We start from the raw sequence: 16,924 nt of genomic DNA on the forward strand, positions 1-16,924 counted from the left end.
TCGAATGCCCATTGTGAAGCTGACATGCTGTCAGAAGCTTTGCTAAACATATAGAATATAATAAATCACTCAAACTGTCTGTGTGAATGAGACACATGGAATAATGTGAAAATACCTACTGAGGAAAGTGAATTATCTATGTAAGAACTGAATCAAAAAGAGGGAGAAAATTATGTGTCACACTTTTTGTGTGTGAAAATTGACAAATGATGGGTAAATGTACAAAATAAAAACCAAAATCAAAATACCATTAAAATCATTTTATTTGCAAGATGAAACTGGAGAATGACAAGGGGACCAACATGGCAGCTGCTGACGTGACCTCTCATCATGGTGAGTTTCTTCTGTGTAGAACATTTCATTGATTTAAATAATTTTTTGAATGATTATTTAAATGATTATACATTTTTTCAAAACTTGGAAGAGGCCATACTTTCCGAAAATGATGATATTAATTATTCAAACCGCTGATGTGTTTGTAAACTTTAATTATTTATCTCTGGCAGGAAAGGAACACCGTCTCTCAGAGAGGATTGTGCTGCTGGGGGGGAGACTGAGTGGGAAGAGTTCAGCAGGAAACACCATCCTGGGCAGAGAGGAGTTTGAGTCTGAAATAAGAACTGCACAGTGTGTGAAGAGACAGGGTGAAGTAGCTGGGAGACAAGTCACTGTGGTCGACACACCAGGCTGGTCGACTTATTCTGTGAAGGACACTGCAGAGCTGGATGAACAAGAGATTGTGCACAGTGTGTCTCTGTGCCACCCTGGACCCTATGCTCTCTTCCTGGTCATTGATGTGAGCTTAGCATTCAGTGATACCGAGAGGAGATCAGCGGTGGAACACCTGGAGCTTCTCAGTGAGAGAGTCTGGAGACACACTATAGTGCTGTTCACCAGTGGAGACTGGCTGGGAGACACAACCATTGAGCAGCACATTGAGACTGAAGGGAGGGTCATCCAAGAGCTCATAGAGAAATGTGGGAACAGGTATCATGTTCTCAACAATAAGAACAGGACTGATGGGACTCAGGTCACAGAGCTGCTGGAGAAGATAGAGGAGATGGTGGCCAGGAACATGTTATTCGGACAGAAAGGCGATGAGCAAAATGCCTTTGAGGAGGAGTGGAGGAGAAGAGTGGCAGAGCTGATAGAGCAGATATTGAAGGTTGTGGTTGAGCCAGAGACAGAAGGATCCACACTGCCATTATGGAAGATGAGAGACGGCTTTCATTTTCTTCCACCTTCTTGTGCGTTTTATTCTTCTTTTGACTGAGATTCTCAGCACTTACATTTCAGCTTCAAGTCCATGAATGACAGAGCTCTATGCACATTTAAAAACATATTACAACCTTATAAACAGTTCATAATGCAGTAGACAGGTTAATACGTAGCTTTTGGCCATTAGAGCTGACCTATTGTACCTTTAAACATGAATGAGAAACATTCATCACAGGCAGTGATTCACATAATGACCATCAATCATGTGAATCTGAGTGTAACAGAGCTTGTTGGTGGTGTTTTGTTACAGTGAACAGAGGGACTCCAGCCCCCTCCAATAACGAGGTGTCACAGTGGCTGAAAAGGAGCAAACTAGAGAGTTCAGCATCATCTGGATACGGAACAATGAGTTCTGGAGTGAGTGAAGTGGAGAAGGCTAACAGGGTGACACTGGAACAGGACAGTGTAGGTGACTCTCCAGACTAAACACTGCTCTACTCTGCCCCCATCTAGTAGCTGTTGTAAATGTTTAATCTGTTATTTTCCAAAATTCTAATACTGTAGGTTTTTATTCCAGCACAAACAAAGCTCACCTCATACAACAGCAAGAGATGTCGTTCATGTCAGGGTTTTCCTACTCATTTTCTTGGCAGTGCCGTTTTTCGGGCTCACGCATGCAGATTGCTGGCTTGGTTAATTGGTATCCAGGTACAGTCTAATTACTAACCAATTATTTGTTATTGGTCGGCTTGCTCAACCCTATTTCAGACTCATTGAGTGGCATAGGAGAGGGGAAGGGAGGGGGACACAAGTGATGGGGAGAGACACCAAACATAACAAGACATACGTTCAAGACAGTACAAAGACAACTACAACACTAAAGACTTGGCTGTAACAAGAGAAGAGGTTAGCATCAAGATGAACCAAATATTCACTAAAGTGGTATGTGTGTATACGCGCATGTAAGTGGGTGTGAGCAGGTTTGTCACTTCCTGTGGAACGTTGGTGGACGTGAGGGGCGCGACAGGGCCCCGCCATCCAGTGGCCCCCAAGCATCGGGCCCCCCGCGCACACCCCGGCCGGGTCCCGGGGCCCCCGCCCCCAGGCGGCCACAGGCAGGCAGGCAGGCAGACGGAAACGCAACCCCCCGGGGCGTGGGGCCCAGGGGCGGGCCGGGGCAGCCGGGCCCCCAGGGCCCAGCCCACCCCAACCACAACAACCCGTGCCGGCCCCCGGGGGGCCCCCCCCACACGCGCCGCGGCAGCGCCCACCCGAGCCCCGGCGCCCACCGCGGCGCCCGGACGGCGAACCCCCAGGCCCCGCAGAGACGGGCGGGGCGGGGAGTGGGGGGGCGAGGGGGGGGGGGCCCGGGGAGCGCGGGGACGCCCACAGCCGGCACCCACCAGCCCCCCCCACCGGCCCCCACCGCTCCTCCCCCAGTGTGGGCGCTAGGTGTGAGCGTGTAGTGTGTATGTGTGATTGTGTGAGTTGTGGGCTGTGTGGATGTCTATGGAGCATTAAAAAAAACAAATTGGGAGGACAGTCATGGTGCAGGGGCCTAAACGCTGGCCAACTATCCCTGTCCACCTCCCAAGGCCCTAGTGTGATATGTGGTGTGGGTGGAGTGTGTCTCTGACTGACGTGCAATTAAAATTGGGGGGAGTGACCAGGGCAGGGGGCTCCCACCGTGGTTGGGCGACAGAGAGCTAGTCTGCCCCATCCCTCCCCCCGGAGCCCTAGTGACATATGGTGACTAGTGTGTGTTGTTACATTTTTTATTTTATTTATTTATTTATTTTTATTTTTTTTTTTTGGGGGGGGGGGGGCGGCGCAACAAGGCAGGGTCCGGCAAACAGGACGAAGCCGCCCCGAACCTATCCCCCCTCCGGGCACGCGGCCCCCCGGGGACAAGCGCCCCAGGCTCCAGCCGGAGAGCCCACAAGGAGCCCACGTCCGGAGGCCAGGGAGGGGTACCCCGCCGAGCCCCCCACCCTATGTGATGTAATTAATTATTGGGGCCCAGGTGTCTTCAAATTGCGTTAAATTCAGATTTTCTTTGGACTTCCAGTTCAAGAGAATAGTTTTCTTTGCGATAGTAAGGATTGTGAGGAGCCGGTGGGATTGTTTTGTGTCCATGTTAAGGTTAGTGAGGTTACCAAGTAGGCAAAGGGAGGAGGAGGCTGGGATGGGGTGTTCTAGGTGCAGAGATAGGTCTTCACAGACCCTTCGCCAAAATGCGTTAACAGGTGTGCAGTGCCAAGTGGCATGTAAATAGTTATCTGGCAGTTTGTTTCTGCAGTGTGAGCATATGTTAGTATCACTGATACCCATCTGAAACAGTCTTTGTCCTGTATAGTGTGTTCTGTGAAGAATTTTGTATTGGATTAGCTGTAGGTTTGAGTTTTGGGTCATTCCAAAGGTGTTTTTGCTAATTTGCGACCAAAAGTGAGGGTCCGGGTTAATAAGTAAATCTTTTTCCCATTTATGGGTTGGGAGTGAATGGGATGAATCATACTCAGATAATCTTATATAGATTTTGGAGAGTATTTTTTGTGGTGGGAGTTTTAGAAGGTTTATTATATTTGGCGGGACTCCGAGATCCAAATGTTTAGTTTTGAACCTGGTTTGAATTATAGATTTCAGCTGGAGGTATTCTAAATATTTGTTTTTGTCAATACCATGGGTATCTATTATTTGGGTAAATGGTATGAAGTGGCGCCTCACAGCAAGGAGGTCCTGGGTTCGAATCCCCGTCGGCCGGGGCCTCTCTGTGCGGAGTTTGCATGTTCTCCCCGTGTCTGCGTGGGTTTCCTCCGGGTACTCCGGTTTCCTCCCACAGTCCAAAGACATGCAGGTTAGGCTGATTGGAGAGTCTAAATTGCCCGTAGGTATGAGTGTGTGAGTGAATGGTGTGTGTGCCCTGCGATGGACTGGCGACCTGTCCAGGGTGTATTCCTGCCTTTCGCCCAATGTATGCTGGGATAGGCTCCAGCCCCCCTGCGACCCTGTTCAGGATAAGCGGGTTCAGATAATGGATGGATGGATGGTATGAAGTGGTTACCTTGAAAAATGTGCTCCAGATGTCTAATTCCCTTATCATACCAAGTTGTAAAGTTAATTTTGATTTTATTTTGTAGTATGTCAGGGTTGTTCCAGATGGGTGTGAGTCTGCATGGGACCAATGAGGACCTGTTTAATTTAAGAAGTTCCCACCATGCTGTCAGCGAAGAGCTAATGCTGATACTCTTGAAGCAGCAGTGATGTTTGATGATGGGACTGATGAATGGTAAATCCTGTATTAGGATGTCATTACATAGTGATTGTTCAATATCCAACCAGCCACAATTTGCATCATCCATTGTACGATATATTTTAGTCTATTGGCCAAAAAATAATTATAGAAATTGGGAAGCTCAAGTCCACCCCTATTTTTGGCCTTCTGTAATGTTTTTATGCTTATCCGCGGTGGTTTAGATTTCCATAAGAATTTAGTCATTGCGGAGTCTAATGATTTGAACCATGCCCTAGGAGGTTTATTGGGGATCATTGAGAAAATATAGTTGATTTTTGGTAGAATTGTCATTTTGATTGTAGCTACCCTTCCCATGAGTGATATGGGCAGAGAGCTCCAGCGAGTGAGGTCATCTTCTATTGTTTTGAGTAGGGGAGCGTAATTTAAGCGTATTAAATCAGATAGTTTGTCTGAGGTATTTGATGTTCCCGGATTTTAGTGGGATGGCTGCGCTTAAATGGAAGTCGTGAGCAATAGGAAGGGCTATTGATTTGTTCCAATTTATAGAGTAGTCTGAGATAGATGAGAATTTGTCTATGAGTGATAATGTTGCAGGTAGAGAACATCTACATCTACAGCCAATCCTACGCATGGTGTCTTATGAATGGCTTCATCCAGCTGGGCTAGCACATCCTGGGCTAATATTTCATTTTTCTTTGTGGCTGATGATGCTGACAGAGGTATTTACTTTATCTTGTCACAAAGCTCTTCTTTTTGTTTAGCCTCAAGTAATGTTTCAGCTACTGCACGCATGCACTCCTTGACAACACCTACATCTGTAAAGGGCTTTTTGTGTTGACCTAAAATCCAAGCAACTTTGAGGGAACATTCATGAGCACGTTGTTGGGCAGTGAATGAATGTGTTAAAATCCTGGTGGATTGATCGTATTGGGCTCTGAGACTGCAAATTTTCTGGGACCTCAGTTCAGAATGGGGTGGGTATGATTGTTCAAAAGCTTTGTGCTTTGTCTCATAGTGGCGTTTCACATTGCCACTTTTAATAAGTGCCACGGTCTCTGAACATATGAGACACACTGGTTTTGTGCTCCCGACAGGAAGAATGAACATGTATGCATCGGTCCATTCCGTCTTGAAAGCTCTGTTTTCGCTGTCTACTTTTCTCTTCTTAGAAAGTGCCATAGTTATTTTACATCTCCTGACTCCCACTCACTTGCCTGTCTGTCTTCTCTCCCTGTATCTGTCACGTTTCAGGTCTGTCTCGCCATGTTTTATGTTTATTTATGTTTATTTATGTTGTCTTAGTCACGTAGTGTCTTATCATGTATTATGTTGTCTAGGTTCGTCATGTTGTTTAGTTATGTTTCGTTACGATTTATTTTCTTGTCATGTTTAGTTATGTCTCGTTACGATTTATTTTCTTGTCATGTCTAGTTATGTTTTCGTACGATTATATTACCTGGTTATGTTGAGTGATTATCGTCTTAGTTTCTCTTTGTGTTATGTTTTGATGCATGTTTATTGTTACGTTAACTGGTCGTTGTTATGCATACACTTTTACATGTTTTTCCGCAAACATTGCGTTCCGCCTTTTTTTTTTTTCTCTCTCTCTCTCTCTCTCTCTCTCTCTCTCTCTCTTTCTCTCTCTTTCTGTCATTCACTCCCTAAGTGTTTCCATTTGTCTATTTACTAAAACTACTAACGCTAGATCAGGATTGGGTAGAGACTAACAAACTAATCATGTGTTCATGTTACCTTACGTTTCTCGTGCATGTCATTTACTAATTTACTAATGCTAGGGCAGGATAGGTTTATTACTAACGATTACTAATCTCCTTGTTAAACTTGTCATCCATCGCACCTGTTTTCCATTTCCTTGCTACGCTCTAACTAATTGTCTGCACCTGTCTACACCCGCATTTATAGCCCAGTCGCGCTACTGTTCACTGCGAAATTGTCTGCCTCTGTTTTCCACGCAACTCTTGAGCATTTACTGTTTTGATTACACGTTACGAGCCAAGCCTGTTTACCGACCATAGTTTATTGATTTCTGTTTTGTGACCATCGTTTGTTTTTTTGACTACGTCCTCGCCTACCTTTTTTGTACTTTTGCCCCGCTGATTGTTTCATGGTTTCGACTCCCGCTTCGCCCACGACTACGCCTCTGCCTGCCGTCCGCCTGTTCATCTGCTCCGCTGACAGCTCTCCTGCTACCGGACCTCCCTGCACGTCTACCGACTACGAGATTGCCTCTTCCCTCGGCACCGTGCTTTTTGTTTGTTTTATATTTGTTTGGCTGGATCTTCGTGTATGGACTTTGCTTATGTTTACTACGCTCCTGGGACTCGTCCCGAATAAAGCCCTAACGGGACTTTATTTAACTATTGTTTCTGAGTCGTGCATTTTGGGTCCAACCCCCACGCACCCGTCTCAGTATCGTTAATCCACTCGCCTCGCCTTTTTCTTCTATCTGCATTCAGAGTCACTCGCAATGTTGATCGCTTTGAATGCACAGATTTGATTGGCTGAGTAGTATCACGTGGGTGGGTTGACTCGCACGCGATTGGTTTGGTCAACTAGTCCAGTGCCGTAAACTAAAATCTCGAAAGCTGTGCCGCTTAAAATATAAAAAAAATAAAAATCATTTAATAATTTGGTGACTATTCGTCCGGGTCCTTATGGGATGGCGTCTGGCTCCGGACTCGGACCGCGATCCGCCGGTTAGTGACCCCAGCACTAGACTATATATGGATGAATGTTTTTTTTTTTTTTTTTAAAAAGCACTGAACCCTAATAACCCTTTTTGTCTACCCAACCAGCTGACTTTTTTCAAAATGACTGACAGTGACTTTTGCACTTATGTTGCATTTATGCTATGTGGGATCTCTCTGCATGACGAGACAATGCCTGCAAGAAATTGGTGCTTTTGATGATCTGGACTGTCACATACACCCGCATTTCTGTAAAATGAACCAATCACACAACTCACTTTCTCATACTCTTCCAATCATATGTACACACCACCTTGGAGCGCCTTTCTTTCACCAACATTCAGAACTTCCCCTCACTGCTCATTGCCTGTGCTGCTACTGTATCCTATGCTTGCTACTGCACAAATTAGACTCACCGTCCACCTCCCCTGCTACCACCAGTTTAGATCTGCTTCTAGGTATTAGGATGGTTTTTGGTATTTCTCCTGTTTAGTACAGCAGATGTGTTGTGCACCCTGTTCAATAGGGTAGTGCACACTGCTGCATTCACTGTAGTATCAGATCCATTCAGCGCCAAACCTAAAAAAATATTTACTTCCATTTCTTTTCTTTTCTTGAAATGATGTGATGGTTGTGGTGCATTTTTTCCGGATATTCTGATAAAATTTCTCTAAATTACAACCCATATAAGAATAACTATTATATCATGCTATATTTTACATGTTCTTCAGCACTGGACTACACCAGGAGAAGCAGAGCTCTACAATAGTGAGGAAACTGGCTGTGTAAGGTTGGGAGTTCATATCTCAGGTGAGGTCCTGCAATTATACCCATGAGCAAGGGGCTCAGCTCAGATTGCTTCAGTATATACACAGCTGTATGGACAGAGAGCTTGTAAAAATATGAGCTGTATAAGGGGGCATGCTATTTAATAAATGATAATACTGCATTGTAATAAACTGCCCCACTCACTTTACCAACCTGGCCACACCCACACCTGAAACCCAGAACAGAACCCAGAATAGACTGTCATTAGGACAGGCGTAATCCTTGTGTAAAGGTTACTTGACACATAAAGAATTCTCAATGGTTTACGTTAAGTAACTCTAACAAAACAAAAATTGGTGTTCTCGATCTCACACACACACACACACACACACACACACACACACGATAAACAAAACCCCATCTTTCCCACCCTCCCTCCTTCCCTCCATCTACAGGTCTATTGGTCATGAGTGCAGCTGCAGTCTATACAGTGCAGAGTTCAGACTGGGTCCAGGAGATGGAGGGGTTTGGTTTCTCCTACATACTGGCCTGGGTGGCATTCCCCCTGGCCCTGCTAAGCGCATTGGTCTACATGATCTTGAGAAAGGTTGAATGAGACCAGTATACTGCCAGTGCAATCAAACAACCTTTCATTTAGAAGTGCACACTTTTTGTGTGCGAAACTATTTCTGCACAAAAATGAGTAAATAAATGAAATGAAAACTGATGATGATTTGATAGAAATGGCATTACAATAATGATATTTAATAGATAGAATGTTTGAATGAGACCAGCATACTACCAGAACAATCTTACAGCCTTTCACATGGAGGTGTATATAGGGCCCACCATATTAAAAAATGCTTGCATTCATAGTCACAGGTACATTTTACCTTTATAGTTTATAATTTAGCAGATGCCTTTAATCCGAAGGGACTTACAAGTGCATAAGTTCCTTGGTATAGCTACAGTATGGTGGAGTCTCTTCTGTTCTACAGTAAGCACTGCGGTTTTAAGAAAGTATAACACTGTGGCCTTTTCTCTGTTTGTTCACACACTTCTCACACACCTCTCAGCACCTGCAGCCAATAGGAAAATTGTTACAGGCACTAACTTTTCCCAATAGGAAATTATTAACTAACCTTGCACTCATTTGGAGCTACACAGATTCAAGGTTCACTTTCACTCAACCTGGAAGGACCTCTTCACTACCAATACAGAACACTCACACCAAACTCAGGGAGTTGTGGCAGTCAGGTAAACATATATTATTAACTTTTAACAATGCAGTCAGACATAATCTTTATCACATTGATAAACTGTATATATAAATATTCATGCCTAGTCTAAAGCTCTCAATGTTTTCAGTTGAAGCTCTGTCAGAAATACTGCATCATGTCTCAATCCAAGAAGAAAGTAAAACTTAATCAACTCTCCACTTGTTGTATTGTGTAGACGGTATAAAAGTGAACACATTTTAACATAATCTTTTAGAGGAACATGAATGATGGGTTTGTCATATTCATGGAATGGTTATAATGCATCGGGTATAAAGGTCATGTGATATTTTCAAGAAATAACATAATAATTGTCTCAAATTAATGGGAAATGGTCATATCATAATATTGTCTTAATTATTATTATTTATTTTGTTGGGGCAGCAATATGCTTCTGTAGGCTACATAGTTTTGGAGCTGTGTTAGTTATTGAATTTGATGACAAATTGAATTCTGTTAAAAAACTGGAGACTTTGTGCTGTTCTGTGTGAGAATCTACAACAGCACCGTTTTTATCAAGGGTCTACAAATGTTCTGAGCCTATACTGTAGTTTATTCCATTAAATGTTGGCTTTCAAGATTTAGATGGCTGTAAGAGTTGTTTGACTTACCTAGGCAGGGAGAAAAGCCATAAAGATGGAAAAATGGACAGTTCAGTTTCATTTTGAAGTGCACTGTCTTCTTAAAAGAACAAACAACCTGATGCCTTGAATGGCTGTTCTAAAAGTTGTCTGTCAATTGAAAACATGCAATAAAACTTAAATAATGAACCAAGAAGGTGGACTATCCCTGTTAGAGGGAGAGGGAGAAAAGCCTGATTTTATAATGTGGCACATATTTTGTGTGTGAAAGTATTTCAGCACCAAATAAACTGAAGTCTGTTAAACAAACTAAATTAAAACTGATAATAATGCTATTTAACAGACAAAACTGGACAAAGACAGAGGGATCAACATGGCAGCTGTTGGGGCGTCCGCAAAATTTCTATGCAAAATCTTTTTTTTTTAGTTTAAAAAAAAAAAATCTATATGGGAAATTGCTGGACTTTCCTTTTTTATATTGCAGGGCATGGAGGCTCTCCCTATGAAATAGATAGAATGCTCTTACAGGAGGTGGAAGAAAAGAGGAGGGCAGTAGCAGAACAAGTGAAACAGAGAAAGATGAAGGTTCAGAAAGAGAGAAGGACCCTTCAAGCACTTTTTCAGGGTTAGTTTTGTTAATTGAGTGAAATCATTTTTAGATTAATTACAGAGGGAAGTTGAGATTATTCATGAAGAGTTCAGCAGGAAACACCATCCTGGGCAGAGAGGAGTTTGAGTCTGGAATAAGAACTGCACAGTGTGTGAAGAGACAGGGTGAAGTAGCTGGGAGACAGGTCACTGTGGTGGACACACCAGGCTGGTGGACGACTTATACTTTGAAGGACACTGCAGAGCTGGATAAACAGGAGATTGTGCGCAGTGTGTCTCTGTGTCCCCCAGGACCCTGTTCTCTCTTCCTTGTCATTGATGCGAGATCTTCCTTCAGAGAGGAACACGGGAGATCAGCAGTGGAACACCTGGAGCTTCTCAGTGAGAGAGTCTGGAGACACACTATAGTGCTGTTTACCTGGGGAGACTGGCTGGGAGACACAGATGGTAGCCAGGAACAGGGGCCTTTCCTTCATCATTGGGAAGAGTGACAAGAAAGGAAATTATATGAGAAAGGAAATGATTGAACAGAAGAGCTTTGAGGAGGAGTGGAACAAGAGAGGAGGAGCTGTTAGAGAGAGTGTCTCAGAGAAAGAGGGATCCACACTGCCATTCATGAAGTGGAGAAACAGCTTTCAAATGTTTCCTCCTTCTCGTGAGTATTAATTTACATTTACATTTACATTTTTGTCATTTAGCAGACGCTTTTAATCCAAAGTGATTTACAAGTGCATAGGTCCTTCCACAAGTTAAAGCATCACATCCATAGCTAGTAAAATACACATGAAGTGTTGTTCTAAATATACAGTGGGAGCAATAATTATTTGATCCCTTGCTGATTTTGTAGGTTTGCCCACTTACAAAGAATGGAACTGTGTAGAATTTTAATCATAGGTACATTTTAACATTGAGAGACAGAATATCACAAAATAATCCACAATAACAACATCATATACATTTTATAAATTTAATATCATATTTTCACATGAAATAAGTATTTGATCCATAGAACAATAGGACTTAATACTGTGGCAAGCACAGAGGTAGTTTTTCACCAGGTTTGCACAGATCTTGGGAGGGATTTTGGTCCACTCCTCTTTCAGATCCTCTCCAAATCCTTAAGGTTCCGAGGCTGTTGCTTGGCAACTCGAAGCTTCAGCTCTCTCCACAGATTTTAGATGGGATTTAGTTCTGGAGACTGGCTAGGCCACTCCAGGACCTTAATATGCTTCTTTTTGAGCCACTCCTTTGTTGCCTTGGCCGTATGTTTTGGGTCATTGTCATGTTGGAAGACCTATCCACGACCCATTTTCAGTGCTCTCACTGAGGGAAGGAGGTTGTCGGCAAAAATTTCCTGGTATATGGCCCCATTCATCCTCCCCTCGATATGGTTAAGTCGTCCTGTCCCCTTAGCTGAGAAACACCCCCAAAGCATAAGGTTTCCACCTCCATGCTTCATGGTGGGGATGGTGTTCTTGGGGTTGTACTCAGCATTTCTCTTCCTCCAAACACGGCGAGTCGAGTTGATGCCAAATAGCTCTATTTTGGTCTCATCTGACCACATCACCTTCTCCCAAGCCTCCTCTGGATCATCCAGGTGTTCTTTGGCAAACTTCAGACGGGCCTGTACTTGTGCCTTCTTCAGCAGAGGAACCTTGCGCGCGCAGCAGGATTTTAATCCTTCACGGTGTAGTGTGTTATTGATGGTTCTCTTCGTGACTGTGGTCCCAACTGCCTTCAGGTCATTAACAAGCTCCTCCTGTGTAGTACTGGGCTGATCCCTGACCTTTCTCATGATCATTGATTTCCCACAAGGCGAGATCTTGAGTGGAGCCCCAGACCTAGGGAGATTGGCGGTGACTTTGTGTTTCTTCCATTTTCTAATAATTGCTCCAACAGTTGTTAACTTCTCACCAAGCTGCTTGCTTATTTTCTTGTAGCCCATCCCAGCCTTGTGCAGGTCTACAATTTTGTCCCTGATGTCCTTAGACAGCTCCTTTGTCTTGGCCATGGTGGAAACTTTGGAATCTGATTGATTGTGTGGACAGATGTCTTTTATACAGCTACATAATGATGTAACGAGTAAGTGTTTTGGGTAATGAGTTGAGATTAGGAGTGCTTCTTAATGGAAAACTAACTGGTCTGTGGGAGCCAGAATTATTGCTGATTGGTAGGGGATCAAATACTTATTTCATGCAAAAATCCGGTAATAAATTTATAAAATTCATATATGTTGTTATTGTGGATTATTTTGTGATATTCTGTCTCTCAATGTTAAAATGTACCTATGATTAAAATTCGACACAGTTCCATTCTTTGTAAGTGGGCAAACCTACAAAATCAGCAAGGGATCAAATAATTATCGCTCCCACTGTGTAGTCATCATAAGTGCAATTTCTCTTTTTTTCTTTTTTTGGGGGGGTTAGACAAGAGCGATAGGGATGTCAGAAAGGGGGGAGGGGGAAATCAGGAGGGAGGACTAAGGTATAGTTTGAAAAGGTGTGTTTTTAGTCTGCGCCGAAATAGGGGGAGGGATTCTGCTGTCCTGACAGTGGTAGGCAAATCATTCCACCACTGAGGCACCAGAGCGGAAAACAGGCGTGAACGTGCAGCTCGACCGCCAGGTGCTCGTAGAGAGAGAACCATAAGGCAACCAGAGCTGGCAGACCGGAGTGGTCGAGCTGGGGATTAGGGAGAGATTAAAGATTGTATATCAGGTGATTGTATTAGCAGCCTGAAATGCCAACACTAGGGCCTTGAATCGGATGCGTGTGGCAATAGGAAGCCAGTGGAGGCCAATGAGGAGCGGGGTGACATTAGCCGACCTGGGCTGACTGGTGATCAGGCACCTGGGCTGACTGGTGATCAGTCATCTTCTGACAGACAGAATTTCTCAGCTATCTGATTAGTTTCATGTCTATTAAAAAACACCTCTCTGCACATTGTAAAGTCTTTACACCCTTTTAAATAGCAACTAATGCAGTATACAAGTTAATACTGTGATTTTATATGCAGTTTGTCTTTGCATACATCTCCCACATTTACTGTGCAGTCCGTAAGTAATTGCACAGTGACACTTTCTTTGTTGTTTTCTCTGTGTACTCCAATTTGAGAGTTTTTACGTCCATATTTGGTGAACCGTGTAGGAATTACAGTACAGCCCTTGTTATACATAGTCCCCCTCAATGTTAGAGGAACAAATGTATTTGGACAGTTGGCTGCTCAGAAGTAAAAAAAAAAAAAAAAAAAAAAAAAAGGAACAGTTCATGATCCTATTTCAGTTTGTGTTAATTTATCCAATTACTTTTGGTCCTACACAGTTCACCCAATGTGGGTGCAAAAACCCTCAAAGCTGCAAGTCTCTGTACTTTAGCCACATAGATATTGCTTTATTTCAACTGTTTGCAGGAGTACAGAGCAAAAACCAATATATGTGTGTTTATATATATGTGTCACTGTCCAGACTGCGCTGTATGAACACCAGACTAAAGTACTTCTTTAAAAACATAGGATTTAATGACCAGCTGGACAAACATATGAACATCAAACAGATTTTTAATTTGGATCACAGTTTTTCATGTGTGAAAATTAAGTTCATATGAGAAACTGATCCAGATACTAGAGAATGAGAGAACAACGATTCACAAAATGATCTGAAATCATGATGTGAATCTAAATACATTGAAAATGTATGATCCTGAAAATAGTAAACATGTCACTAAAAATAATAAGCATGTAACAGAATATAATGCAAATTCATTTAAGAGTAATGGTGCTTGTTGGTGGCATTGTGTTACAGTGAGTGGAGGGACTCGAGCCCCCTCTGAAGCAGGCAGCTCTGTGTGGGGTTATCAATCTGCTCATCAACTTTCCAGTAAGAAGGTGTCCCAGTGGCTGAAAAGGAGCAAACCAGAGAGTTCAGCATCATCTGGATATGTAACAATCAGTTCTGGTCTGAGTGAAGCAGAGTTGTCTGACACAGAGACTCTGGTATAGGACAGTGGCAGTGACACTACAGACTAAACATTTATTTTAGTCTATGTGGTAGGTTGTGTAACTACTTTATGTTTTTCTCTCAAAACCCTTCCAGCTTCAAGAGTCCCGCATGGCACTCAAGCATAACTCCCATAAAATCCCAAGAGTGGCAAATGGCACTCTCAACCTTATACCTTTTCAACCAATCAAAATGACTGCCATAGTATTGTTTTGAGCCCCTATTATAAGTAACAATTAACTGAAAAGTTCTCGATAAGCATTCAGTATACACAGGAACACAACCCCTATTATTAATTTTTTGGAAATTAAGGAAGGAAAAGGGTTCACAATAAAAACTTCAACAATTTACTCAGATGAGTTAAACTGAGTCATTAAACTGGCAGCGATGCTGAAATGGACTTTCTTTCGTGTGGAGCAGCCTGGAACTGATTCTGCTTCGACTGTCACAGCAGGTCTGCGAAGGTGATAAAGGTAAAGGTAAAACTGTATAAACACTGCTGTAATTTCTACATGGGGAACTAAAATGTATAAACATTATTCAAATCTGTCAATGTCCACTTAAATCATGTGATTCTTTATTACAAATCTCAAATTCTGGAGTACAGAGGCAAATAAATACATTAAGTATCTTTGTCTCAAACATTATGGAGGTCACGCACTCACCCAGACACAGACAGACAGGCTGGCAACCCTCTGACTGCCAGATGACTGCTCTTACTGCCTGAGCCATGTCACCCCCTGATAGATTTGATAGAAATGCCTCGAGTTTCTTCTTTCTGTGCAGAACCTTTTAAACATTTAAACAAAAAGGTTGACTGAGACCAGCGTGCTGCCAGAACAATCCTGCAGCCTTTCACGTTGAGGTGTATATAGGGTCCACCATATGATAAAACTGAAAGATTTTTTAAATTTAATTGTTTTGCAGGTGCAGGACACACCCATGTTCTGAGCCATTACTCTCACTTGCTCTGAGTTCACTCTCACTCAACCTGAAATGCTGGTTATACGAAAGCTGCTCTTCACGACAACTACAGAACACTCTCACCAAACTCAGGGAGTTGTTCTTCCCTGCTTGTTTGTAGGTTCCTGTCTGGCTTCAAGGTATGTTGCAGTTTGCTCTGTTACTTGCAGCCATGTAATGTTCCATGTAAGCCTGATTGTAATTGTTATTGTAGGTGGAGGAGCTTGAGGCTCTGCACGCGCATAGCCTATTGAGGTATTTATTTTAATCTGTTAATCATTTAGCTTCCGAGGTAATATGGTTAAAATGTGCTGCAATATTGCGTTTACAAGAACGCCACATTGCATGTGCACTAACAAATGTTTTTCTGCCATTATAGGACATTGCTAGCTGCTGTTTTGCCGACATTAGAAATTTGCGTATCGGGTAGGCTCATTAAAGAGCTAAGGAACGTGGATAGCACCAGTTCTATTCATACGCCGGTAACTGTGTTGTATCCGCCTTTTCCCTGGGATTCCATATTAATTTCTACTTTTAATACTCTGACTATTGACAAACCAATTGTTGATCGAGTTGGGGCTTTGGGGCGGCTTACTGCTTACGTTGCAGTGCGTGGTTTGGAATGTGGTTTGGCGTGAAGTCTCTCTCTCTCTCTCTCTCTCATATTCAGGGCATGGTTACAATAGATAGATAGGGTATAAATGTCATGTGATATTTTCAAGAAATAACATAATAATTGTCTGAAATTAATGGGAAATTGTCACATTATCTTAATGTGACATTATCTTCTTCTTTTGACCTTACCCTCACTCTTTCCCCTCCCACCCACAAAGCAGGCAATCTTCTTGACCTCATCTTCACAAGGAGCTGCACAATAACCAACCTCTCTGTAACACCACTCCATATATCTGACCACTCCTTCATCTCTTTTTCTCTTCCACTCTCCTCTAACACCCATCCATCTCTCCCACCATCCACTATCACCTGTCGGCGGAACCTACGCCACCTGTCTTCCTCCACCCTCTCATCTACAATCCTCTCCTCCCTACCATCCGTGGAGTCTTTCTCTCGACTGTCTCCCGATGATGCTGCTACAACTCTCATGTCCTCCCTCTCATCTTCCTTTGACTCTCTGTGCCCCCTCACCACCAAATTAGCTTGGGCCTCCCCCCCAGTCCTTGGCTTTCTGATGCTCTACGAGCTGTCTGAACCGAACTGCGGGCAGCGGAGAGAAAATGGAAAAGGTCCTGTCTCCCCAGTGATATAGCTTCCTTCCATGCCCTCTTATCATCTTTCCATTCCTCTGTTTCTCGAGCTAAATCTTCCTTCTTTCATTATCGTGGCCGCCTCTCATCCCCGCAAACTGTTTTCAACTCTCTTGTGGCCCCCCCTCCCCCCCACCCCCCTCATCACTCACACCTGATGACTTTGTCTCCTTCTTTGAAAAGAAGGTCGACGCCATTCGCAATTCCTTCTCCCAACCCTCTCCCCCCACTGACCCTCCTTCCTTCCCCAACTCCCTAGCCTCCTTTTCTCCCCTCTCTGACTCTGAC

The 16,924-nt window shown here is 43.3% G+C and overlaps 1 protein-coding gene across 1 annotated transcript in view; it reads left to right on the forward strand.

Annotated features, from left to right (window-relative positions):
• The first annotated feature begins 272 nt into the window (after window positions 1-272).
• The window catches only part of LOC133114086 (uncharacterized), a 49,653-nt gene continuing 33,001 nt past the window's right edge, over window positions 273-16,924 (forward strand). Inside the window, exons 1-3 of the mRNA XM_061223280.1 lie at window positions 273-333; window positions 507-1,165; window positions 2,199-2,670. Coding sequence (XP_061079264.1) covers window positions 273-333; window positions 507-1,165; window positions 2,199-2,670 — 1,192 coding nt within the window. The remainder of the gene's footprint in view (window positions 334-506; window positions 1,166-2,198; window positions 2,671-16,924) is intronic.

The sequence above is a fragment of the Conger conger genome, chromosome 16 (genome assembly GCF_963514075.1).
Source record: "Conger conger chromosome 16, fConCon1.1, whole genome shotgun sequence".
Taxonomy (NCBI): domain Eukaryota; kingdom Metazoa; phylum Chordata; class Actinopteri; order Anguilliformes; family Congridae; genus Conger; species Conger conger.